Below are 27,891 nucleotides of genomic sequence, written 5' to 3'. Positions count from 1 at the left end.
GAAATCTTAGAATACCTATCTGCGTACATATACACAAGACATATTAAAACTTATTAAATAATTTTATTCTTTTCTCCTTTATATTACTAACAGTAGCCCATATTCAGCATTTTAGAAAACCTGAAGAAATAAAAAAAATGGGGGTTTACACACACACATATAAAAATATATATTCAGATAAGCAATTATCTATTCATCACATTGCCCAACTTTAAGAGTGCCAAAAATAAATAATAAAATACCTGCAAATCAAATGAGAGGGCTAGATGGTCTTGTTAAAATTCATTTAACAACTTTAAGTGACCAACCTGTGCTAATGAAATTCAAGTTAAAGTTACAGCCAGTTAATATGAAAGAAAACACTGTGTGTGGCTACTGAGGAGTATTCCGTAAGCAGAATCTGCCTTGTGCTTCTATTAGAACACAGCTCTGCAGAAAAAGATCAAGAAAAATTCCAACTTTTCTAATAACCGCCTTATAATAGAGACGAAAAATATAAAAAGTATTACCAGCTTTCAACGATGGACATGAAAATTAGAATTGTAGGTTTATTAAGTTTGAATAACAAAGCCAACATAGTCAGATCCTTGGTAATTAATTTTGATTTTTAAAAACCTACAAAAAACATAAAATATTTGCTTGCTGGTGCAACAGATTTAGCCCAGAGGCAATAACCTGAACCATCTCTTCCTTATCAAGTACTTCAGCAGTGCAAAATGTCAGCGTCTCAGCCCGCCTCATCGTCACTGAATCCTGAAGATGAACCATCTCAGGGAGGCATCCTTACCAGGAAAATGCAAAGCAGCCAAAAAAACAAAAAACAAAAACCCCAAAAAACAACAACAACGATTCACTTCTATGCCAGAGTCTCAAAGGTAGAGAGGAAATTTCTTATATAAGAGGTGAAATAAGAAATTCAAAATTCCACAAGCTAACATAAGATACAGTTTTGAATCTTTTGCCACAAAAAACAAAGAATAATTATATTCTTTTGCTATTTTGAACAGTATTCAACGTGGACAAGTAGATCTCGATGCTCGGTGGCTGGGTACTGTTTACTGCACTTGGGACATTCCACCAGGCTTTCATTTAGTGCAGCTGTGGGACTTTTTGGTGAGGCAACTTTTACTCTGTTTTCAGACTCTCCTTGGTGAGTGACTAATGACTCTGTGAAGGCAAATTCACGAAGCTGCTTCTGAAAAATAAATGTATACAAGGTAGTTATAAATTACACAAATTACCCATGAAGTACTAGAATTGGGCATTTACATGGATAGGTTTTATTAAAATGCTCAGAGCCAGGCCTATGTGCCAGGCTGACAAAATTTGCTAGTTTTGTAAAAAAGGAGCAAGTTCAGCAATAAAAAAACTACACAATTAAGAGTAGCAAAGAATGTTAGCAGATCAAACAGGTTACACAAAGAAATGATGATAATATTGTATAATATCTCTGTGACTTTCCTTTTTCATGGTTTTCCCCCCAAGAAAGTCAGAATAGTCCATACAACTTAAAAATGAATATTTTACAGCATACTCTAAAGATGAGGGACATCAGGAAAACAAAGAAAAATACAGGAAAATTATGCATTCTTTTGTATACCCTCTGGCTTCATATACTTTGAAAAACAGTCATTAACAGAAATGAACTATAAATTTCTATTTCAAATATTATAAGTAGTCAAAATGAGTGACTTACTAAAGAACAGAGTCAAAATATATTTTGTCTTTTACTCATAAAGAAGTTACAAATGATTTTTTTTTAACAATTGCCTTTTTCTCTTTCAAAAACTGAGGAATTCTATTTGTAACATTTTACCATCTGCAAATATTCTGCAGTACTAGAATCATGTATAAAATACGTGCTGGGCGCCTGGGTGGCTCAGTTGGTTAAGTGTCCAACTTCGGCTCAGACCATGATCTCATGGTTCGTGAGTCTGAGCCCCACATCAGACGCCGCACTGACAGTGCAGAGTCTGCTTGGGATTCTTCCTCTCTCCCTCTCTCTCTCAACCCCTCCCCCTTCATGCATGCATACTCTCTCTCTCCCTGTCTCTAACTCAAAACGAATTAAAAATAAATAAATGTGTGCTAATGGGACACATATCAACAAACACAGTTACCAACAGGTTGGGTTCAAAAGCTTCTTAGTAAGATGACAATAGTAAGTCAAAAATGATTTCCTCAGAGAAACAATCTTATTTAAAAGGTTTATGTTTTAAAAGATTATGTGTTCAAGGTAACCCACAAAATGTGCTTAACTCAACATGCCTGCAACAGTGTATTAACAGAACCATCCATTATGACTAAAAACGGCATTTCTTCTTTTTAAGCAGAAAAACATGGTTTCATTCAGGATTTATAACTGCCCGCCCTGACCCCCACACCCGGGCCAGCCCGTTAGTGCATCTAGAGGCACAGCAGCGAGGGGTGATCCGGGCACCAGCAGTGTCATCGTTGCACAAGGCACACAGGGCCCCTCGTCCAGTGCTCTGGCTTGATGCTCAAAGGGCAGGTGTGCTGCCACCGAAGCAGGGCTTCTGCCTGACGATCTGGGAACGGCCACTCTCGAAGCTGTACCCTCCCAGTCTGGGCACCGGTTTGATGTCTGAATGGAAAATGGCAGCAAGGGAAAGAAGAAAGTAAGGTTTAGTTTAACCATTCCAGACTCACCAAGGATTCCAGCTGTGTTATTTGATTTCTTGCTTTTCGCAGTTCCTTAAGAATTACTTGCAGTTGGTGCTGCATATTTTGACGGTCAAGTTTTTCATTTTCGAAGTCTAAAGTACATGCCTGCATCTGGAACAAAATACCCAGGCCGAGACAATTATGGTTAGTACATACTGTCGAGTTCTCTTGACTGGATGCTTGAATTGTTTTTATTAGCACAAGAGGCAAACATTTGTTGTGCCCTCACGGCAAGAATTTGTTCGAGCACAGCGAGATGTTGGGAGAGAAGTGTATGGAGGGGGGGTTGGTTTAGCCAAGGAGCGAAGCCAGTGCTTGAGGTGAGGAGCCGCTTAGGAAGTTGCTGGTTGGAATGTGTCCTCCCCGATCCCCCTTCTGTTCTGGGACGGGGGGAGAAGGGAAAGAGATGGCTGTTCCCTGGTTTGGAATACACTAGAAATCTCTGGTCTGTTTATTCTGAGAATAAACGGTGTCTCTCTGAGTTCTACTTGAAGTTCTAAGGCCGCCCTCTTGGGGAGATCCTGCTCACTGAGAGTCGGGACTACCGAAGCCATGCAGGGAAGATTTACCAAGGCAAACACTTCCCTGGCAAAACAACTGCCACCCTGCCTCGGTGGATCTGGTTTAGCCTAGAGACAAGAATCAATGGCAAGCACAGATAGTCACTTGCATTTTTGTTGTTGTTAGAGTTTATTAAAAACATTTTTTCCATGACTCTCAAGTGGTTCTTCATAGAACAGAGTAAACATGAGGAACTATTCCATTTTCTAACACGTTAAGCTGAATTTAGAAGCAGCCCCAGTAAGTACCTGTTGTTCCAACAGAGCTACCCTCGTTTGCTCTTCTTGATGCTTTAGCAGAGACGTGTAAAGAAACTGGACCTGCAGGGCGGAAACAGAGCCAATGCTGTCATACCCGCTCTCTTTTGCTCTTGACCTGGGATGCAGGAGAGGCTCACAAGTCTCACATCCTATCCTGGACGACACCTGCTAGTTGGGGTGAGTCAGGGCGGCTAGTTGGCTGATGGCTATCTGTGCAGCAGCTGAGCAGGACGGCCCTGGCTGGGGGTTCCCTGAGGCAGAGACCGTGAGTCCACAAACAGCACTGATCTCTGCAGTGCACACACTGCTTTCCTGGAGGCTCTGACATCCGCTAATACTTCTAGGTCAACGAAGCTGGCGGTGCCTCACCTCCTGGCCCGCAGAGTTGGAACGAAATTCCCCACCATTTCTGCTTAATCTTTTGTAAATATCACTGCTCGCACCTACAGGCAGAAGCCAGGGTGGTAAAGACCAGGAAGGCAAGTGTTACAGATTGTTTTCTTCTCCCTCTATCAACTTCCGGATGATTAAAAAACAATGACTATTCTAATGGCAGCAATAACTAACACTGACCCCAGCCCTTTACTCTACATTCACATCTTCTCAGTTGACCTTCACATAAGCCCTACAAGGCAAAAAAAAAAAAAAAAAAAAAAAAAAAAAAAAAAAAAGGCTGCTGTTATTAACTTGACACATCAATAATCTTCAATCAGGGAAGCTGGCTGATTTTCCTAAGGCCATACATCCCGAGCCAGAGACCAGTATGGACCCTAAATAATGTTTTCTTCCGTTATTCCATGCTGCCAAGCAAGATTTAAATGAATGAGTTTCTGTTGAAGAACTATTCAATTCTAATAATCCTAACTTAGTAACTCCAACATCACTGGTACAGACATCCTGGCAGGAGGGTGTGAGCATTATGGGAACATGGACGCTATCAGGTGAATTAACTTGCGCACAGTATCATCATGATCGTGGTGCCTGCCTGGGAACCAGCACCCATTCCCCTCTTTGCTTTCCAGCTCTTGGCTTCTCACATACACCTGCCTCCTCCTCCACAGAAGGGAATTCCCAGTCACTCTCTTCACCGGCTCCTTCTTGCTGAAAGGCCTTTGTCCAAATACCATCTCCGCAGTGAGGCCTCCCCTGCCCCCAGTTCCTGTGTCATACTGCCCTGCTTTATTTTCCTGACTTTACTTGGTTCTTTAGGTATTGATTTATGGTCTGTTTCTATTCTAACTAAGAATCCCAGGGCAGGGCAGGAACTTGTTTCCTTCCTTGCTGGTTCCCTACTGGTTAACACAGTCCCTGACGCTTGGTAAGTACAATGGCAGTTCTGAATTCTGACTCACGGGAAGCCTCCCTGGCTAGGCTCACCTGAGATAAGAGTTCCTCAGATCTCTTCTTCTCTTCTTCAAGCTTTCCCCTCGCAATATCATTCTCTTCCTTGAGCCTTTGTATTTTCTCTGTCTTATGCCTATCGTCTTCCAGATGCTGCACATCTGCCTTTCTTTGTGAACACAACCGTTGATTTAAATCGTGAACTTCTTTCTGGGTTTCTTCATATTTTCTTCGAAATTCACTAAGTTCAAAGCTCAACTGAATTATGGTCTGTCGTTCAATCTCAAGATCTCTTTTTGCATTTGCCAAGAGATGGTTGTAATATTTTTGCTTTTCCTCTTGAAGATAACCTATGACAAACACATCGGGGCATAACTCTCTTTATAAAATAGATAATATTCCTGAGAAGCTAAAACTAAACAAAAAGATCTTATAAAATGAAGAGTCAAGAGATAGGGCTGACATCTAATGGAACAAGAAACTCAGGAACATTATTTGAAGTTAAATTAATAAGTAGGAGAACTGAAAACTGTAATATAGCTATTCTATGGGAGGAAAAGTCACTAATGTCTAAAGAAGATCAATCAGCAAATAGAGATATAAACGCATTCGCTATAGGTATATCCCCAAAACCAAAACCAGGAATGTTAAAAGCAGCTGCCCTAATGGGAGGAGATAACAGCACACTGGGATGGCCGAGGAAGGGTGAGGCGAGCCCTCCCTACTATTAAATTACTTTAACAAGAGCTTATATTACTCTGACGAAATGTATATACACACAGAGAACACTATCGCCAAAGAAGAAATCAGACTTAGCCCACAACTAAAATCTTACTTTTATGTGTAAGATATAACTTATAAAGGAAATACAGTTAAGTAACTTTGTGCCCAATTCTATTTATATTTTTCTTCATCATTAGTTTCATTTTAATATTCAATTGTGAAGCTCCAAGATTAGGAATCTTATCTCCCTTTCTTTAGCCTTCTCTTTATATAATTCAAGGCTTCAGTCCCATTAGGCTGGCAGTCCTTTTGTTTTTATGATTTTATTTTAAAGTAATCTTTATTTTATTTAATTTATTTATTTATTTATTTATTTTTAGTAATCTTTATTTTAAAGTGATTACTAATGGTGGGGCTCGAACTTACAACCCCAAGAACAAGAGTCGCACACTCCACTGACTGAGCCAGCCAGGTGCCCCTGGGCTGTCAGTCTTGTACCAAGTGCTCTGCACGGGACTTTCTCTTCTCTTCTCAGCTCATCACCTGGCACTACCGAACGTTTCTCCCCATCTATAAAATGAGAATAATGACCCTTCCTGCCCCGACTTTTAGGGTTCTTGTGAAATTCAATGTCAAGGAAGCTGCAAAAGAACTTGACAAAAATACTGAATCATCCTTAGGAGTCTTCATTTCAATTTTGTGGGAAATTCAAGACTGAAGAGTCATCTGTAAGATGTATTCATTCTTTCTCCTGGGATTGATACGAAGACGTGAAAGGAAGCAGAGTAAAAAGCTAATCAGTGACAAGGCCAACTCTGAGGGAAATAAAGCTGGAGAAGATCTTTGAAGGCAGAGAAGGACATGCACGAAGGAGAAACTTTAATGTGCCTTCAGACGTGCCAGAGATCCATTATTCTGTGGCTGTGCCCCCTTTTTATCAAAAAAAAAAAAAAAAAAAAAAAAAACAATGAGAAAACGGACTTGCTAACCTGGTATTTCTTACTTCAAAGTTAGAAGATTTGCTTAATTAACTTTCTAACACATATTTATAAAAACCTAAATTTGATGAATCTCTCCTTTTGGAAAATGTCAGGCAGGCCTTCCCCAAAAGAACATTTTTATACCAGTACCTTCTGATTCAGCCATTTTTGTCTGCTGTGGGAGTGCATGAGCAGCTGTTTCTGATTTCTGTTCCAACTCAAAGATCTTGGCTAACAGTCCTTTTACGTAGGCCTCCCGCTGCTGATCATACACGAGCCACTGCTGATTTTTCTCCAGAGCCTCAAAATGAAAATAAAAGCAAACCATTAAAACGAAAGACCAAAATCTTAAAATGGAGAGGGAGCCAAAGAGCTGTGGCCTTTTCCAGCACACAGACACTCTCGCGGCACAGAGGGGAAGTCTAGCCCGCCACTGCTCGGCTTGCAACCTCAAGACCCATTCTCACGTCAGGCCCCTTCAGAGCACCTAGTACAGTGGTGAAATCGTGTTTCCATGGGGTCCAGTTTATCTGTCTGCTGTCTCCTACACACAACTTGCTTTGCATCCGTGCTGGTGCCGTTCTCTGTAACCCAGAATGCCTCGGTGGCAGAGGTGAGGCGCACTGCTCGGGCTCCCTTTAAGAAAGAGGAATTTCTACCCCTCACAAACTCTGCTCAGGAGCTCTCCGTGGGGACCTAGGCCCTGTCGGGCTGGCAGCCTGGTGCTCCTGTCCAGTCCTGCCACCTTCCTTCCCCTTTCACAGATGTTACTGCCCAATAAGCTGCCCTCCAATCTCCATCTCAGTGGCTGCTTCTCGGAGAATCAACTTACAGAGTCGCCCCCCCTCTTCATGACCAATTTTCATCCTTTACATCTCTTACAACTCAAGCAAAAATCCCAAACGGGGATCACTCACTTGGTTTGGATAGAGGCTTATGAACTCAGTTGTTACACAGATCTACATATTTTAAAAGTTATTTTACCAAACATCTTCATCTTTTTATCTGTGCTTGCTGTGTCTTTCAAACAGTAAGTTTCTTGAAGTGGCAGACCGTCTATTCTGAGAGGATTCCTAGCTTTTGTGTACAATATGTACACTCAGTAAGTTATTTGGATGATGGGATAATAGTAATAAAATAGGCAGTGACTATTTAAGTTAGCTGGTAACAGGGAAACTGATTCACTTTATCATTAACTGCTAACAGTAGTTTTTCCTTTTGGTTAAATCTTTCCGTCAAGAAACTAGATACGCTCTCATAGTCTTACCAGGCCACCTAGCTTAAGTTTGAAACCTTCACCCCACCTGATCTGCGGTAAGACACTAGCAAACATGCCTGTAAGAAGCTACATTAGCTTTAGTGGATTAAAAAAACTGGAATACATGGACAAAGGCATGTAGATTTCTGAGGCGGTTCATCCTTATCAGTCAGGACAAGTTCATATCCCCTGTCATTCTAGCTCTCCCTGTTCTTAACCACGGGATCCTTGGAAATTCAGTGAAAGGCAAAGTATCCCCAGTAATTGCAGACTTCCCTCCCCCTTGACTCTTGCCCTAGTTTTGCCAGGGGAGGTGGCAGTTTTGTTGATGAAAAGGGGGGGCGCCCAGATTCAAGTTGAAAGCTAGTAAAAAAGATGATTCATCTGCTGGTGCTGGGGGGAAAGGTCTAGAAATTCTTTTTTTTTTTTTTTTTTTTAATGTTTTATTTATTTTTTTTATACAGGGAGAGACAGAGCATGAGAGGGGGAGGGGCAGAGAGAGGAGGAGACACAGAACCGGAAGCAGGCTCCAGGCTCTGAGCTGTCAGCACAGAGCCTGATGCGGGGCTCTGTGAGATCTGACCTGAGCCGAAGTCAGAGGCTTAACCGACTGAGCCACCCAGGCGCCCCTAGAAATTCTTAAATAGCACCATTATGCAATGAGATAACTCTTCTCTCCTTTCAGTTCTAGAAGTTCAGTCCAAGAAGATGGGACTGTCCCTTTTTTGTTCTTTGTTCCTACGAGGTTGGGGAAATAAGTCTCAATGACTATTTGTGTAGAGAGGCCGTACATATCTGAACCTGATGTCACACATGTAAAATGTTACAGATGAAGAGTCCCAGAAGGAGTCACACACAGTGATATGAACACCCCTTCATGATAGCCAAGCTCATCTGTACGGAGTCCTCTGGCCCTGGTGCCCATGCTACGCCTACTTAAGCAATGATTCACTGTTGGATTTTGGTAAACCCTGTGTTTGGATTAAGAGAAAAAAGAAAAAAATTGTCCATTTTTTGCTTAACAATACAGATTCTCAGTTGGAAGGTGATTTCCCCATTAAGAGAGTAAGAAAAGGCACAGCACAGGCTATCACCAAAAGCTTTAGGCTGATTAATACAATGATCACTCTGTACTTTGGGGAAAAACAGCTACCCCTAATAAACTCAGTTCAACCTCTTCCTTGGTCCCCCAAAGTGCTACATCATTTTAATTATATTTGTAACAGAATTTTTGAAACCTCCATGATACCACTTGCTGAAACTGAAGCTCTGTTCCCTTAGGCTAACATTAAAATAGTCCACAATGTGCCTTTTCCATCTCTTCAAGTTACAGCTTGGCCATTCCTGGCCTCTGCTGCCACCTTGCTGTCTACAGAACTATACACACTCTGTGCCTTGCTTAAATTCTTCCTTCTGCCCAGAATGCCCGAGAACAACTTCCTATATCACCCACTCACTTAAATCCCACCTTTTCGTCAAGTTCTGGTGCATCCGGGCTTGTCTTTCACACCTCCTCACCATTTCTGCCCTCACCAAGTTCCCTCTCCTCTGTAAGCCAACAGTGATTTTAATGTCCATTCAATCTATCTAGCATCTTGTGCACTCATGACTGATTGGCTCCTGATGATAGTTCTTATCTGAACTAGAACATGAGCCCCCAGAAAGCTGAGCCCAGACTTGTTTAGATTCCATAGGTTCTACTCATGTGTTCGAGGTTTCCATAGCAAGCAGCTGCCTGATGAGTGTGAATGATGCTGACGACATGGCGTGGAGGAACACTGATTGCCAGAATCAGCAAGCGTCCAAGCAAGCCTATCAGACCCAGATTGAAGCTGAGAGTATTCAGGGAAGGGAGGAAGCCGCATGAAAGAATCTAGCAGAAGTTCCTTACATAAAGTAGGACAATCCATTTAGAATGATTCAAAAAGAATCTAACACTCTCGAGATTATATTACTCATTAAGGAATGTATGAATGTAATCAAGCCTCTTTGTAGTGGAACTATCATAGCTATTTCTGTGATTTTAACAAGTGCATGATATGTATCTCTTGTGTCATCATTCATCCCAGACCTGCTGGAATTTATTATTATCAATGGTTGAAGTGGCAGCCAGGATGTAAAATTTCTTATCCTCAGGGGAGCCAAAAAAAAAAAAAAAAGGTACAAACATAAAGTTCTAGACAAAAATGATGCATGGTCAAACCAGACTGAGGTAAAACATACATACCGTACACATCTCCAAAAGTGCTCAATTCTTTGAGAATCACACTACATTGTTGTCGGTGTGCTGAAGGGGGGCCCTCCCCTGCAAGCTGGCGTCTCCCTTAGGGAGTGAGGTGGGAATAGTGGTAAGGAGCATACTGGATGTTTTCACTTGTGTATCAAGGCATCTTCTTTCAGATAAGAATTTCTATCTTTAAAGATATAAATCACTGAGTCTCAAGTCTAAAAAGATCTCTCTCTATAAAAACTATAGAGTTCCTCTAATCTTTGCTAGGTTCCTTCCTTCCACGAGCATCCTACAAACTCATGAGCATCTGCCCCTCTCACTTGCTAATGCTTGTGCTCTCTCTCTCAAATTAAAAAATATATATACATATGCATATATATACATATGCATATATATACATATGCATATATGTGTATGTATGTATGTGTGTGTGTATATATATATATAACTAAAAAATAAATGAACCTCTCCATACATTACTTAAGTATGAGAAGCAGACTACAGGTTAAGACTTTAGATGCAATATTCTAAAATGCCACATGGTGGCAGTATTACTTTATTAAAAGTAAACATTTCTTGGGCCTCTTCTCATTGACTCTGCATTTGCTTTCTTCTCTAAACAGTATCAATGATTAATGCATTTGATGGGCTAGTATCAATAAATGCTAGTATTAGCTCTGCATCTTTAAGTCATCATTATATTACTATCTCTTCCAGCTTTGTGTCCTCCAGACATTCCTTATGCAAGCATTTAACATTTCCACTCAAGTTATCAACAAAAATATGAGACAGAAGGGGGCAAAAAGGAAGCCCTGTGGAATGCTACTAATGCTCTTCCTCTTGGCTTCCCAGAGATGCATTACATGCTTCTGGGGCAAAAACTGAAATGCAGGTTGAAATGCTAGCCTATACTAGAGGAATAAGAATGTGGGTCAATCGACAAAACTGGAATATGGATGGTAGATTACATAGAAGTATAATGTCCTTGTTAAAGTTACTAAAGTTGCTGTCTGTACTGTAGTCACGTAAGAGCACAGCCTCATTCTGAGCAATAGAAAAGTATATAGGATTACAGGGCTGAAATATATGCAACTCACTCTCCAGTGGTTCAGAAAAAGATATTATGGGGGGATTGAAAGAGACAGGTATAAGGTAGAGCAAAATGTTAACAGTGTTTGAATTTTGGTAAGGAGTATTGGGTGTTGTTGTATGTATCATTTTCATCCTTGTAACTTTTCTGCAAATTACTTTTTTTCAAAATAATTATTACCTACCTTCCCTAAATTCTGTTTAAAAATCAGATTCTTAAAATTAAGAGCAAGAAATGCCTATTTCAACTGCTTCTTAGCTATTTGGTTTACAAGTTAATGACACTGTACAACGTTTGCAGTATGAACGCCATGTGATTATTTCAAAATCTCAGCCTATAAAGTTAGGCTTTGAGAAAGGTAGAAGAACCAAAACGGGAGGCATCACAATTCTAGACTTTCACCTCTACTACAAAGCTGTCATCATCAAGACAGTATGGTATTGGCACAAAAACAGACACATAGACCAATGGAATAGAATAGAGAACCCAGAACTGGGCCCACAAATGTACGGCCAATTAATTTTTGACAAAGTAGGAAAGAGTATGCGATGGAAAAAAGACTGCCTCTTTGGCAGGTGGTGCTGGGAGAACTGGACAGCAACATGCAGAAGGAGAAAGGTAAACATGAGTTTTTAGGGCTTATTTTAGCAAAACAAATACTGATTCTTAAAAATAGGTGGACAAAGCACTCCAGGAAGCTTTGTGGGAGACGGGAGGAAGGGGAGGGACTGGAATCGCTGGGCTCTGAAGGCAGAATAATGCCCCGGTGCCTGCGCTCAGAGGGGTGACAGGTCACTTTCCCTGTTCCCTAGTCTCCTCCTGGGCTCAGAAACAACCAGAGCTAAACCATCTTGCTCCTCAAACATGTACGTTAATACAGCAGCAGCTGGGAACTTGCTGGAAATGCAGAATCTCAGGCTCTAACCCTGACTAATGAAATCAGAATCTGCATTTTATGAAAACCGCATAGTCTCATATGCACATGAGAATCTGGGAGGCATTGCTCTATCTATTGACGGTGAGTCGGGTTGAGTTGGGTTAAATTTTACTCTACTTGTCTAAAAGCCTTTCTAAGGTAAACAGAGCAGAGAAGCACAATGTGATCCTTAAATAAGCCAGGAAGATAACAGGGAACAAAAAGATTGGGTATACATGCATAACATTTCAAAGTTACTTTCATATAAAGAATTGTCCTTATCTAAAAATAACCTTAGCTGATATTTGAAGCAGTTGGTGCTGAGAGGCCTAAAAATTACATAGAAGTTTAAGACAATAGCATATTTTTTCAGGTACTAATAAAATTCGAATGTTCTAGACATGGGGATATAGCAGTGAAAAAAAAGAAATCCTTCCCTCATAAAACATAGGCCAATGTGTACACAATGGAATATTACTCTGTCGTCAAAAAGAATGAAATCTTGCCATTTGCAATAATGTGGATGGAACTAAAATGTATTATGCTAATAGAGAAAGACAAATATCATATGATTTCCACTCATATGTGGAATTTAAGAAATAAAACAGATGAACTTCAGGGAAGGGAAGGAAAAAGGAGAGGGGTGCAGGAGGGGAGGAGGAGGTTGTGGGGATGGGCTACATGGGAGATGGGCATGAAGGAGGGCACTTGTTGGGATGAGCACTGGGTGTTATGTGTTAAGTGATGAATCACTAAATTCTACTCCTGAAACCATTATTATACTATATGTCAACTAACTTGGATTTAAATAAAATAAAAAATATATATATGCCAATGGAAAAGTCATGTAGTAAAGTGAATAAGATATATTGTAAGTTTAACAGTTTATATATGATGAGGGGGAAAGTTACAAAGGAAGTAAAGGGAATGGGAATTGTCTGGGAGCTATAATTTTAGAAAAGTGGCAGGTAACCCCTGGCCCCACTCCCCCGCGCCTCACCCCCGCCCCCAGAAAATGACAACTGAGTATTATCTGACGACATAAGGAAGTGGGTCATGAAGATATCTGAGGGAAGTGCGCCAGGCAGAGGGGAGAGAAGGACAAAAGGCAGTGTAAGGCAGGAAAGCTAGAAAGCCAGCACGGCTGGAGTGCAAACGGGGAAAACTAGAGGGGGGTAGGTAAATTCTTCATAGATATGTGCGTCTGGTAGGCACTGATATACGCAGAATATCAGGTCAGAGTAACATACAACACAAAGAACTTATTTTGATAGTTCTTTAAAAATTGTTTCTTCTTCTTTATCTTGGTTACCTGCAGGTAAATTACTTTGATGAGGCAACTATAGGACCGTGCTATACAGACACTCAACAGATTTAAATTCTTCTGAAGATCAAATAGACCTCACGGTACACTTGCCAGATGAAATAAAACAGGAATCTGAAGAGCAACTTAGAGCAGGGTAGACATGCCAGTAATATTTCTGGAATCAAAATACCTATCTACTGGCCTAATAATTAACTCAAGAATTTTACACTTTGTATATCTGATATTAAAACTCAAAAAAATACAGCCCTGAATTTATTCAGTTCCTAATGAAACACCTTATTGTATTTAAGATAGAAGTTTGAAATAATATAACTTTAGCATATATGTAGAATAACCTCATATTAAATTCTACAGAAGATGTACTGAGTATACTAAGAATGTATTTCCTTTTCAGCTATGAAAGCAAATCCTAGTTCCAAGGGAAGAATTTTAAATGAATAGGTACATCTTGCATGGATAAACAAAAAGAGAAAAAACTATAAATTAAATTATACCATAATAATAAAATAACGGGGCAAATTAGATTTTGGTGAAAAAGGGATGTTGAGATGTTTGGGTGATTTCTAGGGCTTTCTAGCCTATTCACGAGACCATGGTTAAAGGAACTGGCCTTCCTGAATGCCTAGAAAGAGATATAAAGGTAGTAACCTAGGGAGATGATCTCACACTGTTCAGTTCTCCATCTCGACAGGCTGTTTTCAAGTCACATCATCAGTGCTGTCAATTTCCACGAAATTTAAGAATGAATGAATCAGTCCTCTTTTCCCTTAACTTAACAAAAGGAAAATGAACTTACATCCTTCAGCTGTATTTCCACTTCGTGACTATCACTCATTGAGGAGCTGAAGCCGCTTGTGGCCCCAGTCTGAAAGAAACCAGTACCAGTTAATACCATAAACTTAACAATAGAAGTTTGCTCATTATATTCAGTTCTATAATAACACAGTACACTTCACAAGGGCGTCCCCAGAACCCAGATCCAGTACATGCTACAAACCATCCTACCAGGTATTAAGTACAAGAAGAGAATGAAGATCTGGAAGCTTCCTCAGCACACTGGAAGCCCCGAGATTTCATACCTAACTTGACTTCTGAAGGCACCGAGGTCACTAGAACACCTCAGTGCATATGAATTGCCCAGTAGTTTTCACCAAAATGAGATAAAACAAATAGAAGTGGGCTATTAAGGTGAAATCTGGAAAATACTAAATTGTCAAACAAAAGATCAAGTTGTTTTCTAGAATTATATTTGTATTAAAAATAGTAATTACTATTAGTTAAACATATTTTATGGAACTCAAAACATAATTTCTCTCCTCTTTTTTTTCACTTTCTCATAGAGAAAGAAAAAGAGAGGAAATAAATGGTTAGGTATCCATGATAACCAACAAAACTCATAAAAAGCTATAGTTTTTTAACAGCTTAAGGAAATAGATTTGTGTGAACAATGGCAACAAATCAAAATATTTTTCTCCAAAGTTACTCTAGATCCTCACTCTAGTTTGAAGCCCTTCCTCTCTCTCAATTTAGTCCTTTTGTAAAAACTCTGACAGAGATAGCTCACCAAACCCCTTCCCATGTTTGCCTCAGCATACTTAGACCTCACATTCAGCCTTCCCTGTGCTGAGGGGGCCATAACACTGAACTCCGTCCAGGGGAATGTGCGCAGAAGGGAAATACGCCGTGCCAGGCCTGGCCCCCAGCCCTCGCTCCCTGCCCCACACCCTCCTCTGGCTTACAGCCATGCACAGAGGGTCTGGTGGAAGGACAGGCTAGCCACTAGACGGAAGGAACCTAGATCTGAGTGACTCTTGGAGTGAAGCCTTCTCTTCAACCTGCACTAAACTGTGACATTAAGGGGGGAAAAACGACATTTATTATATCAGATCATGACATTTGGAGGTTTGTTACAGCAATAAAACAGGCTGACTAATACAGAAATTAATAGTGGATAGCCTACACAATTACTAGAAGAATACATTTTTTTAAATTATTGTTTATACCAGGATTTGTGTTTCCATATTTGAGAGTGGAGAAACTAATTCTTGAGCTTTAAGGAAAAGTTTTAGGCAACTTTGGATCTCATAATTTTCATGAGTTTTAGCTGCATAGAAATTCTCTGGGAGAGTTTAACCTCTTTAAATTCAACTGTAAAAATATTCAGCTGCCCATCTATGAGAAGGTACATAAAAGTGCATTAATTACACATAAATGTATACATCTGATCACTCTGACTACTCTAAATGGGAAAGTGCAAAGACCCCGAATAACATTTGAGGTGTTATATCTGAAAGCTGCATATTTTCTTCTATAGGTGGTATTAATAGTTGTAATGTTAGTATTCTCCAAGTGCCCAAATTTATTAAAGAATCAAAGGTCTGATCAACAAGAAGCCATTTACAGAGCACTTACTACATACCAGGCACTGTGCTAGGGGATTTAGATACATTATCACGTTTTACATCCAGTATTCTTTCACCATTTTTGGACTTCTTTCTCTCCTCCACGTATTTCAATATCCAGGATTCTTTTTTTTTTTTTATGTTTTTAATTTATTTTTGATAGAGACACAGTGTGAGTGGGATGGGGCAGAGAGAGAGGGAGACACAGAATCTGAAGCAGGCTCCAGGCTCTGAACTGTTAGCACAGAGCCCGATGCAGGGTTCTAACTCATGAACCATGAGATCATGACCTGAGCTGAAGTTGGATGCTTAACCGACTCAGCCACCTAGGTGTGCCACATTTTAATCTCCAGCATTCTTATCTTGATTTTACCATTGTGGAAACTGAGGTTTAAGAGAAGGGTCTAGTGAATTCTAGCATTGTCTCTAAGGCTAGAAAGGTTACAGTCGTACAACTAGCAAGTGGCAGAACCAAAATCTGAACTCAGACCTGCCTGCCAACACAGCCTTGCTCTTTCTGCCAAACTAGTAACTTTCAAAAAGAAAGAGGGGGAACAAAAGCACTTGTAGCTTGAAAAAGCACTCTTGATATTATCATTGTGCATCTCAAATTTGCATGACACAAACAACAGAAAAAAACACAGCCCAAGAAAATGTCTTTGATGTAGATATGCAGTGGATTCTGTATTCCGAATATTCCCTTGCGCAAAACAATGGTCTGGGGAATGGAGGGAGCCATATTAACTACTTTTGCTTCTGGAGAGGGTATCACGCTATAAACAAAAAATACCCTGTTAGTGTACTGTACTGTTTCATCATTTGACAAGTGTGTTTTAACAAACTCATTCTTCACGAGAACTACAAATTGTATCAGAAAGGGAAAAAAATCTGGGCTTAAAGAAACGGCAAGTACCTGTGACAAACGAAGTGTAGTGGCTTTGCTGTCGAGTTCAGCGAGCCGTGCAGACGTAGCGGACAGCTGCGTTCTCAACACATCTGTCTCTTCAGACAAGGACTTCAGCAGCTGTTCCCTCCTTTCGCCTTCCTTTGTCTTCTCCTCCAGCTGTTCAAGCAATGCGGTGGTACTGTATTTGGCTTTCAGCTGCTCTCTGAGGCGCTGTATTTCTTTGTTTTTCTCTGTGAGATGATAAGCATTCTTCTCCAACTCAGCTTCCAGGACTCGAATTTTCTAGATATAAACTAAGAAGAATCTTAGAACAAAGCCAGGTGAGACGTGGAAATAAACAACATCCAACAAGCATTTATGAAGGGTTTATTACACATCAGGTCAGCATTTTACTAGACACCAGGGCCAAAAAAAAAAAAAAAAAATGAAACCAAGGTTTTGTGCTCAGAGGGCTCACAGAGAGGGAATACATTAATGCAATATGGTGAGTGCTATAGTTAAGATACATATAAAATGAATAGGAGAAGCCAGCTAAAGAAAGGCTGGCTGGCGTATGAGTATGTGATGATCACCCCTTCATCATACCTGTTCCAACCATCTTTTTTTTTAATGTTTTATTTATGTTTGAGAGACATAGAGACAGTATGAGCAGGGGAAGGTCAGAGAAAGGGAGACACAGAATCCAAAGACAGGCTCCAGGCTCTGAGCTGTCAGCACAGAGCCCAATGGTGGGCTCAAACCCATGAACCATGAGATCATGACCTGAGCCGAAGTCGGATGCTTAACAGACTGAGCCACCCAGGCGCCCCATCCAACCATCTTAAAGGCTAAAAGTCAGTCCCACAAGAGACACATGCTCATTATTGAACTCAAGGCAACAGAACTTAAAAATTACAGACCGTTACAGCTGGATAAAAATGCATTCATTAACTTGTTTTTTGTTAACAAATGATTTGGTATCAAATCTAAAAGCTGATCTTCAAAGGACTATTCACATTTCCAAGGATTTAAAAGATAAAGAAAGCACACTTGTTTAGCTGCTGCTGACAAAGGAGAAATAGCACCTACGGAGAGTCCATAAAAAGTTAGCAGAATGACTTCACATGCTAACGAGGTAAAAACAACAGAAAACTTCAAACTTGCATAGGGGCGGAGGGGAGAAGCAGTTGTTCAAATATAAAATGGGGAAACTGAGTTAGGTGACCCTGAGAAAATGATGAGGAGACTTTAGTTGCCTCAAGCCTAAGATAAGGCAGTAGTATGATACAGTTACCAAAACAAAGCCCATATATAATTTTAGGCTTTTGTAGAATACAACATCCAGATTAGTAGAAATAATATTGCCATTTCAAACCGTGATTGCCACTGTGCACAATATTAGGTGCATAATTCAGAAGGAATATGTTCAGGAAAGTAACCAGATGATAAGAAGCTAGAAAAGCTGAAGAGTATGGGATAGGTCTAGAGAAAAGTAAGAGGGGGGGCGCCTGGGTGGCTCAGTCAGTTAAGCATCTGACTCTTGACCTTGGCTCAGGTCACGATCTCGTGGTTTGTGAGTTTGAGTCCCACATCAGGCTCTGTGCTGACAGCTCGGAGCCTAAGATTCTCTCTCTCCCGATCTCTCTCTGCCCCTTCCCCATGTGCACTTGCCCTCTCTCAAAATATAAAGAAAAATAAGAGAAAACAAGATTTCCTCAAATATCTGAAAAGTTATAAAATGGATAAAAAAATAGACTTGTTCTACGCAGCTGTAATAGGTACAATTAGAACAAATGGGTAGAAGTTACAAGAAGTTTAATTTCAACTGATTATAAAGGAACAAAGTTTTGACAACAAGTGCTTGTTTAAAGTAGAAAGAACTAGAAAGAGATCTCTCAGGGAAGCTATTAGATCCTATCACCAGATTTCAAAATAATCTTTGTGTCTAAGAATTGGAGACAGGGACACCTGGGTGGCTCAGTCAATTAAGTGTCTGACTCTTGATTTTGGCTCAGGTCATGATCTCACGGTTTGTGAATTCAAAGCCCACTGTTAGCACAAAGCCTGCTTGGGATTCTCTCTCTTTCCCTGTCTCTCTGCCCCTCCCCTGCTCACACTCTGTGTCTCTCTCAAACTAAGTAAATAAACTTAAAAAAAATAATTGGTGATAGATCATTTCTCAGTGCTTCAATAAGTATTTACCTCTATACGTGTTATTAAAAAAATAAATTATTCATTTTTAGGTGTGCCTATAAAATAAAATTTAAAGAAATCCAATGATACTATATAATACAGGTCATTTATTTTCTAACTATGAGCAAGGAAAGAACTTTTGCAAAATAAAATAAAATTAATGATTAAGTTTTTCAACCCTTCCAGTTCTAATAAATTCCTAACTGCTTTATTGACTAGGCCACTACAAATTGTAAATTAGAGAATCTGAAATGTAGTTTAGCAGAGTGCAAAGTGCCAATATATGTAATGATTTTACCTCAAAAAATCTGAAAACATGGATTACTTGGAAAGCAACCAATATATATGATAAAATGAGTTTTTAAGCATTCACATTAAAATCTGAACTCCACTGAACACTTTGAAATTATTAGTTTTGACTTTTTACATTTAGTGAATAAATAGAATAACTAAATTATATCATTACTAGGAAAATACTTTCTCATCTCCTACAGAAAAGCTTATTACACTTTAAAAAGGTTTATAATGCCACTCACCTCCAAAAGTCTGTATTTCTCTTTATCAGTCAGCTTTCCTTTTCCACTTGTGATTTCATCCACTAATGTTTTTAATGCTGCAATTTCTCCCCTAAAATTTTCTAATACAGTTTCTGATTTGGAGTCACTAGGCTTCAATCCCCATTTACCTTTAATTAAGCTTTTGGGACTTCTGGAAGACATCTCTGAAACTGTAAAAATGAAAATGCAATTATACGTTATTGGTCTAAGTTTAAAAGGCCTGGAAAGGTCTACTAACCTATTTGCTAAATAGAAGAATATTTCTATCTCAATAGAAGAAATATAGCCAAACCAAGGGACTGGGAAAGGCTTCTGGCTTGCTGGTAACAATATTTATTTTTTAATTTGTGTGATAGATCCATGGGGAGAATTTACCTTTTAAAAATATGTCAACTTATCTTGATATTCACTAAGTAATGTACAGAATTGTTGAATCACTACATTGTACACCGGAAACTAAATAGCACTATGTTAACCAGACTGGTATTAAAATAAAAATGTTAAAAAAATATATCAACTTGAACACATGTTTTGTGCAGGATTCTGTATGTGTCACACTTCAAAGACAAAGTTTCACTTAAAAGAAAAAGGATCAGTGATTAAGCCATCAAATGAAGTCTGAATGAAACCGATCTCAATCAAAGACATATTTTACCCAGGAATAAAAAGGTAGTGGTAAATGACAGATTTCTGAGCACACATTGAAATATCATTACCTGACATAAAATGTCCTGTTTTAGAAGATATAGTTGAGATCTATGTAAATAATAAGGTGAGAGAGTACAGTGGGGCAGAAGTGAGGGAAATCTAAGACCAGACATTTCCAGGAAGAAGAGGCACAGTATTCAAGAATTAAGAATAAGCGGCCAAATTGAATAAGAAGCTGAGAATCTGCTAACAGTATCAGGTAACAGTTTAGAAGAAATATTAACTCTAGGAGCAAAATATATAGTGAAAAATACTGTGCATCTAGTCAAAGTAACTTTAATTAGGGAGATTACAAAAGCATTTTTCTACCTTATGGATCCCAAGATAAAAAATAATGGTGGTGACTAAGGTAAATTAGAGGAATGTGTGCATTCCATTTGTGCATTTAAAAAATACTGGAAAGCCTAATTTACCAGGCAGCGTCATAGGTGCATGGTAAAAATGCCCCTCCCCCCCCAAAAAACAAGAAAGAAAGAAGAAAAAGAGACATGTCCCCTTTTGTATTGGAACTTTCAATCTAGTAAAGGAGGCAAGACATAACAAGGACACAAATACAGATTCTCAAGTTGTAAAGTTGATGCCATATAAGAATAAATGATTCTGATAAAAATAGGGGAGACCTACTTCGTTAAGGTGACAGGGGAAGGCTTGTCTGTGGAAGTGACTTTTAGGGTCATTCATGCTGTATGAAATCAGAGAGCCTAAAAACAGCAGAGCTGTGTAAACTGAGTGGAACAGACCATCTAGCAAAAGGTAAGTGCTGGATTTTTGCCCATTCTGAGGTGAAAGACTGAGATAACTAGTAAATCGATTCAGACCAATGCAAGGTTATGGCATCTTGAGAACCTGCTGCCACAGGAAGTTCTTTCCTATAAGCTTCTGTTAGTAACACATGGTTGACTTGATAGAATGGGTTGACTTGACAGAAAACTTCTTTTCAACTAAGTCACCGAAACACAGAATGGTGGAACCACATGGATCATGGAAGGAACCTACAAACCTTTGCTTCCTGACCCCTGGACAGAACTTTTACCATGGACTCTTTCTAGCTTCTAGACTAGACCCTGCTGAGATCTCCCAGCTCCCCACCATTTACTCTTCCCAACTTCCTTTCCCTGTTTGTTTGTTTTTTCTACTCCCATCAGGCCAACATTCACCGAATTCACACTGTTCAAATGTTATCTGGCCCAGCTGCATCTTCTGTATAAGCTACACTGGCCACAGGGCACAATCTGGTACCCGACTGTTTACTCCCATCCTACACCCACTTTTTAAATTTGCTCTGCAGTTGTTTCAGGGGCTGAATCTTGAATTATTTTTGTCACCCACTGAACCTGACACCCGCTGTTCAGTAGTTATTGATTGGCTTAAGTGATCTAAGGCATGCTGGACAGAAAGTGACCAAAGAAATACTGCAATCCAACAACCTGCACAGGTTCCACGTGGAGGTGAATCTTACAAAACCCCTCACATGAGATCTACGTGGGGAAACAGAGAGGTAAAGAAAAACTGCAAAACGAGGCACGTTCTTTTTCTCACCTCCAAAGTATAGATGTCTGTATAACAGACATGAACGTGCTGGCTAGTAGGCAAAATGCTGTACTCACGAAAGAGCTCAGCAAGTCATTTGGCCTCTCCGCACCAAAAAAAAAAAAAAAAAGGCAAAGAGGGTGATACCCACCACAAAGCTGAAAGGAAGGATCGACCCGCTGACGGTCGTAAGGCTCCCAACCTGATGCCAGGCACGAAGTGAGCGCCACGGAAAGGGGAGCGGAGATTGAGTCCAGACGGATGCGATCTGCCCGATGACCGCGCCTCTCCCTCGCGGTCCTGCCTGGCCCGGGGGCTGCGGGCCCTGGCAGCCCTCGCCACCCTCGTCTCCTCGCAGCCAGCCAGCACCTGAGGCGAACCGTGGCTCTAGCGTCCGCCCAGACGCACCCTGCGGCGCGGACGCCGCTTCCGGGAGTTTGAATCCCGCGGCTGCGGGGCGGGGCACGTCACTGCCGGCGGGGGCGCGGCCGGCAGGGAGTGGGGCGCGGCACACGCGGCGGGCTCGCGGCTTCCCGATTGGCTGCGGCCTCGGAGGGGCGGGGCCTGGAACCTGGATGCTAGCCCGGATGAAGTGGGTCCCATGGGGCGGGGTCAGGGACGGGATGGAAGACTGAACTGCCCGCAGGTCCTCAGTACTATCTTGAATTTTTTTCTGGGTTTTTTTTTTGTTTGTTTGTTTGTTTTTGTTTTTGAGGGCCCAGACCTCAGTCTCGGTGTTTCTTTGTAAGGAGCTGATTTATGTTTGTCTGCTTTGGGGATGAAATACATTACTATGTTCATTGAGTTAAACCCAGTAACTGAAGGGGGACTAACTAACTGGTTCTGTGTCTTTGAGCATAATTTTCCCTTCTAAGTACCAGTTTTGCCCTTTATAGAATGGGAGAACTGCCTTCCCCAAGGGAGGACAGCCTGTCTTCCCAGTGGGCTGAACCTTTCTCTGCCAAGTCAGGGGTGGAGCATTGGAGTGTAGCAGGTGCGAGAACTGATAGGCACGTCCAGACTGAGCTCCGAGGTTATGAGCCCTGCGAGAGACTAGGCAGCCCTTTGCTCCAACTGCTGCGTTCCACTTGATGTCTTTAGGTCAAATCTGGGTCATTCTTAGCTGCCTTCAGGACTCTACTGCTATGAAGGGTCACAAAGAGTGTTTGGCAGAGCTTAACATTTCTTAGACCAAGCATAAACTCACCAAGATTTAATAAGAGGGTACAGTAGCAAAACGGCCTGGGAAAAACAGTGTCATTCGCCAGAACTTTAGATTAAGACTGCATTTAACTCCTGACTTGCCTCTTACTGGATGTGTGATCTTAAATGAGTTATTTAACCTCTCTGAGCTTCGTTTCCCTGATCTGTAAAATAATGTAAATAATAATATCTACCCCATAGAATGGTATAAGAACTAAAGGGAAGAATTTGTGTAAAGTGCTTGGCATTTAGTAAATGCACAGTTGACGTTATCCATTGTTGCACAAAAATAACAAACTCCTATGTAACTGCATCAAACGGATTAGAAGCCATGTAAAGAATTTTGAGGATTTTTCTTTTTTAATGCAAGAAGATAACGTTTGTTCCCCACTTCCAAAGAACTCACATTTCTGATGGAAAATGACTAGAATTGGGCTCTTTCACATCTGTTGCGTTAAAGTGTTAGGTGGGATTGGAATGGGAGGAAGTCCTGGCAGAAGATAAGGGAGATTGTGAATGATATGCATTGCCCACAGTTGCAAGGGCAAAATTAGTTTCCATAGAAATTTGCAAAAAATTTTAGAGTGGCAGAGAAAGAAATCCCCTTGCTCAGTTTAGAATCACAATGGGAATACAGAAGAGAGAGGGAGTTGGGCCGGTGGGAGACGCTGTGTGAAGAGGGGTAGCACCGGGCAGACTGGCAGCTGCTGGGCCAGAAACCTCAGTTACACATTTGTTCCTTGGTCCCTTTCTCCTGGTGGGAGCCCTCCCTGTGACTGGGGCCCCCTGAGGAAGAAGAGCAGGCAGGAGCCTCTCTGGCCCTGTGGCTTGCTGAATTTTATAACTGTCACTTATTACACCTGAAAATCAACATTTGCTCTTCACAGTCAAGTGCCATCAGGCATGAAGTGTGAGGAGCTGTAGTTTGTTTAAGGCTTCACAAAGGTGCTAGGACTTTGATGCTGACACTTCACTCTGAGGAATCGTAGGGCAAGGATTCAGAGAAAAATGTAACAGCCAAGAAGACTGGATATTTATTTCAGCAGGTTAGCTTATTTTCTTCCCAGTAGGGAAATCTACTTGCAAAGCCAAAATGGTACCAAAAACATGCTAAATGTGTTTAGCCTTAATACAAGGAAATAGTGGTGCTGTTTGTTGTGGGTGAATATGATCAATACCTTTGAAAGATTAAGCCTTTCCTAAGGTAAAAGGATGTTAATGAATGCCCAGAGCCTCACCAGCAGATACTACTGTACTTTACAAATATCACTTTCTGTGATGTTGGAAAAGTTCCTTCTGCTCTGTCCAATATGTAGCACTAGATGCATGTGGCTGCTGAGTGCTTGAAATGTGGCTACTGTGATTGAGGAACTGAATTTTTCATTTGACTTAATTTTAATTTAAAACCTGGTAGTTGATTCAGTTATTGGAAAACTCTTAAGTATGATTGGAACAACTTGGGTATGCAAACCTATTTTTTCAACTGTAAATTTTATGAAATCTAAATACAACTGTATTTCTAATGAAAATTTCACTTCTGAATGGAGATATGTGAACTACACAGCAGATTTCAAAAACTAGCATGAAAAAGAGAATATAAGACATTTCACCAGTAATTTTTTTATATTTTTACATGCTGAGATGGGGGGGGTACCTGGATGGCTCAGTCGGTTAAGTGTCCTACTTCAGCTCAGGTCATGATCTGGCCATTCATGAGTTCAAGTCCCACACTGGGTTCTGTGCCAACAGCTCAGAGCCTGGAGCCTCTTCAGATTCTGTGTCTCCCTCTCTCTCTGCCCCTCCCCTGCTCGCGCTCTCTCTTTCTCTCTCTCTCAAAAATAAAGAAACATTTAACAAAATTTTTTACATACTGAAATGGTAGTATTATATATATTTTGGGCAAAATAAAATATATTAAAATTAATCTCACTACTACTGTTTTTCACTTTCTTTACTGTGACTTTTAGAAAATTAAAAATGATAAATGGTGCTTACGTTACATTTCTATGGGATAGTGTCGGTATGTACATGATAAATGTTCTTTAAATGCAGGAAGAAAAGAACCAAGTAAAATCTTGTCTCCTTCCAATCCAATTTCCCTTCAGTAGGGATTTTTTGGAATAATGCAGATCTAATCATGTCACACATTGCCCAACACACTTAAAACATTTTATTGACACACCTTTGTTCTTGGCATAAAATAGCAAATCCCTTCTTTGTTCTCTCAGGCTTAGCAGGGCTAGACTGACTTCCCAGCCTGATCTCACACCAGACACTCTTGACGCCTTCCATTCCTTGGCCAGGCAGATTTCTTCCTTCCTCAGGGCCTTTTCCCAGGAAGTTCCCACATCTGTGTTGCTCCCAATATTATCTCTTTTCCTACTTCTCTTTCAGATCTCAGCTCAATCCTCACTGCCTCAGGGAAGGCTTTCTGCCTCCTGGAGAAGGAAATTTTCTCTCTTTACCAGCTACTTCTTCAAAACATTTGCTATAGTTATAATTGCACATTTGTTTGTTGGTGATTCTTTGATTGGTGTCCTTTTTCCTCAGTATACTGCAAACCCCTTGAGGAATTTGTCTGATTTTGCTCACTGTCATATTCTCAGCACCTACCATCACCTTGCTTGAACAAATTAGGAAGCCAATTTGCCAAGAATGAATGAATAAATGAATGAATGAATGAACTGACCTGGGTGTCCTCTGCCCTAGACTATCGTGGAGAAATAGACAAATTCTTTATTCTCCTCCTTTCTGTTCTCAATATTCCTTAACAGTCACAAAAAAGCATCATTTTAGAGCCCAGCACTTCCTCTGGGTCAACCCCATGCTCTTTCCTGGGTTAGAGTTCATAGTCGGCCCGGAAGGGCTGTGTTCTAAATCAGTAAATAAGGAGACACCCTTAGCATTTAGCTGAGATCAAAGCAGCCCTATCAGTAAGTAACACGTTTTGAAACCCATTTCTGGGGCAGGTTGGGCAGATTTTCTCTGCTGACTAATCTCACTTGGGAGAACTCTTACTAGCCAGTCATTGATACTCCTGACATGGTTTTTGGTTCCTGGTGTGCTCTGTTTGATGAGAGCAGCTCCTTGGGCACTGACAGTTCTGCCTGTGTTAGTTCCTTTTAAGTTAATTTTCAGTCTGTGGGGTTATTAAAATGGTTCATTTGTATCCAGAGAATTGGCATGTAATTTAATCATTTTGCTTCTCTGACGAAAAATGCATCTCTAGCAAGTCCCTGCTGCCACTGACACATGGTGTCAGGAGGTAAGAGCATGGAGTCTAGAGACAGCTGGCCTGTGTTCACATCCTGGCTCCATTTGCTGGGAGAACTTGGGCACTGCCTAAGCAAACTAGGCCTCAGTTTCCTCATCTGTAAAATGAGGATGATAAAATGGAAATTAACCTCATACGATAGAGCAGTGGACAGATTAAATTGAGACAAAATAAAATGCTGAGGATAGCGTCTGGCACAGGGTAAGCACTCATTAGGTGTAAGTTGTTATTAACAGAGCAAACAAGTCTCTGAGCTGCTGCCTGCCTGCCTAGGCTCACTGCTTGACTATTTCACCTCACACATGCCATTCTGACATCAAATGGCTTGAAGTTTCTAATGCTCAGTATGTGTGTTTGTTTGATTCTATTTCAAATCATACATATTTCAATTCAATCTTGAATACAGAAGTCTCTGACTTAACAGCTTTACGATGTTACAAAAGCGATATGCATTCAGTAAACACCATATTTTGGATTTTGATCTTTCCCCGGGCTGGTACAATCCATTACAATCTTCTTCCATGACACTGGGTAGCAGCAAGCTCAGCTCCCAGTCACCCACACCATCACAAGGGCCGGCAACCGATACAAATTATAACCATTCTGCTCTCATGTAACTACGCTGCTTTTCACTGTCAGTACTGTATTCAGTAAATCACATGAAATAGTCAACACTTTATGTTAAATGATCTTGCCCAACTATAGGCTTGTGTAAGTGTTCTGAGCACATTTAAAGTGGACTAAGCCAAGCTATGATGTCTGGTCGGGTAGGTCTATTAAATGCATTTGTGATATCTAAAGCATTAAATAATGACTCACAGTATTTTCAATTTATGATGATGGGCTTATTGGGATGTCACTGCATTGTAAGTTGAGGAGGATCTGTATTCAGTCCAGCTGCCACCTCCTCCAGAAGCCCACCCTGTTTGCCCTTGCTTGCCCTGTTAGATACCTGTCTTCTCTGTCTCCCTCTATCATTACACTCAACCCATTGGGCTATAGTTACCCAACTATATGAGCTTCTTGCAGAGAGAACATGTGTGTTATTCATCTTTGTAGTTAACGTACTTGACACCAAGTGGATTTCCAACAGCTGTTAGCCGAATAAAGGCACGTGTGCATGAATGAAGCATCCTTACAGAAGGATGATTGGGAGGCATTTGTCTATCAGACATTTTGATGAAGAATTGTTATTTCCATAAAAGTGAGCACAAGGCTTAAAATGATTCAACTTTTCCCTGTTCTGTTTTTTCCAGGTTTATTTTAGAATTTGTTAATACTGTTATAAAATATTTTGTCCTCTCCTGCCCTCCATGTAGATTTAGGTAACTGCCAGGTACTTTTTTAAAGAAACAAAATTTAAATATAAGTTATTTAAAAATAGCATCTACTCCTGTGCAAAATCCTATAATTAAACTATAAAAAATAGCATTTTTGTTCTAAAAATCATTTTAGTTATCAGCTGAAATAATTCTTTTTTAAATAACTTTCTTTAGTGTGTATTTATTTTTGAGAGAGAGACAGAGAGACAGAGCATGAGTAGGGGAGGGGCAGAGAGAGAGAGAGACGAAGACACAGAATCTGAAGCAGGCTCCAGGCTCTGAGCTGTCAGCACAGAGCCTGACATGGGACTCAAACCCACGAACTCCAAGATCATGACTTGAGCTGAAGTCGGACACCCAACAGACTGAGCCACATAGGTGCCCCTGAAATAATTCTTAAAGAAGTATTTCAGCAATGATCTCTTAAAAATGGACTGTCTGTGCA

The 27,891-nt window shown here is 40.5% G+C and overlaps 1 protein-coding gene and 1 long non-coding RNA gene across 3 annotated transcripts in view; one reads left to right on the top strand and one right to left on the bottom strand.

Annotated features, from left to right (window-relative positions):
• Positions 1 to 13,595, top strand: part of LOC115273273 — a 33,419-nt gene extending 19,824 nt beyond the window's left edge. Inside the window, exon 3 of one of the 2 annotated variants that reach the window (XR_003900769.1) lies at positions 13,363 to 13,595. This is a non-coding gene — a long non-coding RNA (uncharacterized LOC115273273). Of the gene's footprint in view, positions 1 to 6,105; positions 6,183 to 13,362 lie in introns of those variants that run through there. The other variant, XR_003900770.1, reaches the window with a different exon arrangement.
• Positions 44 to 22,049, bottom strand: CEP55 (centrosomal protein 55). The gene is made up of 9 exons (XM_029916265.1): positions 21,799 to 22,049; positions 19,389 to 19,579; positions 16,687 to 16,962; positions 14,168 to 14,236; positions 6,701 to 6,851; positions 4,884 to 5,197; positions 3,495 to 3,566; positions 2,671 to 2,796; positions 44 to 1,195 (listed from the first exon to the last, which is right to left on the bottom strand). The coding sequence occupies exons 2-9, from the start codon at positions 19,569 to 19,571 to the stop codon at positions 995 to 997; spliced, it is 1,392 nt and encodes a 463-aa protein (XP_029772125.1). The 5' UTR covers positions 19,572 to 19,579; positions 21,799 to 22,049; the 3' UTR covers positions 44 to 994.
• Between the last annotated feature and the right edge of the window lie 5,842 nt (positions 22,050 to 27,891).

Source organism: Suricata suricatta, chromosome 2 (genome assembly GCF_006229205.1).
Source record: "Suricata suricatta isolate VVHF042 chromosome 2, meerkat_22Aug2017_6uvM2_HiC, whole genome shotgun sequence".
NCBI lineage: Eukaryota > Metazoa > Chordata > Mammalia > Carnivora > Herpestidae > Suricata > Suricata suricatta.
The sequence above is the reverse complement of the archived record's forward strand: the minus strand, read 5'-3'. Positions and strand labels throughout refer to the sequence as shown.

Coding starts and splice junctions, on each gene's coding strand:
- CEP55 (XM_029916265.1), bottom strand. CDS start 19,571: ATGTCTTCCAGAAGTCCCAAAAGCTTAATTAAAGGTAAATGGGGATTG. Junction 14,237..16,686: donor CTACACTTCGTTTGTCACAG/GTACTTGCCGTT, acceptor GGTTTCTTTCAG/ACTGGGGCCACAAGCGGCTT. Junction 6,852..14,167: donor TGGAAATACAGCTGAAGGAT/GTAAGTTCATTT, acceptor TTTCATTTTGAG/GCTCTGGAGAAAAATCAGCA.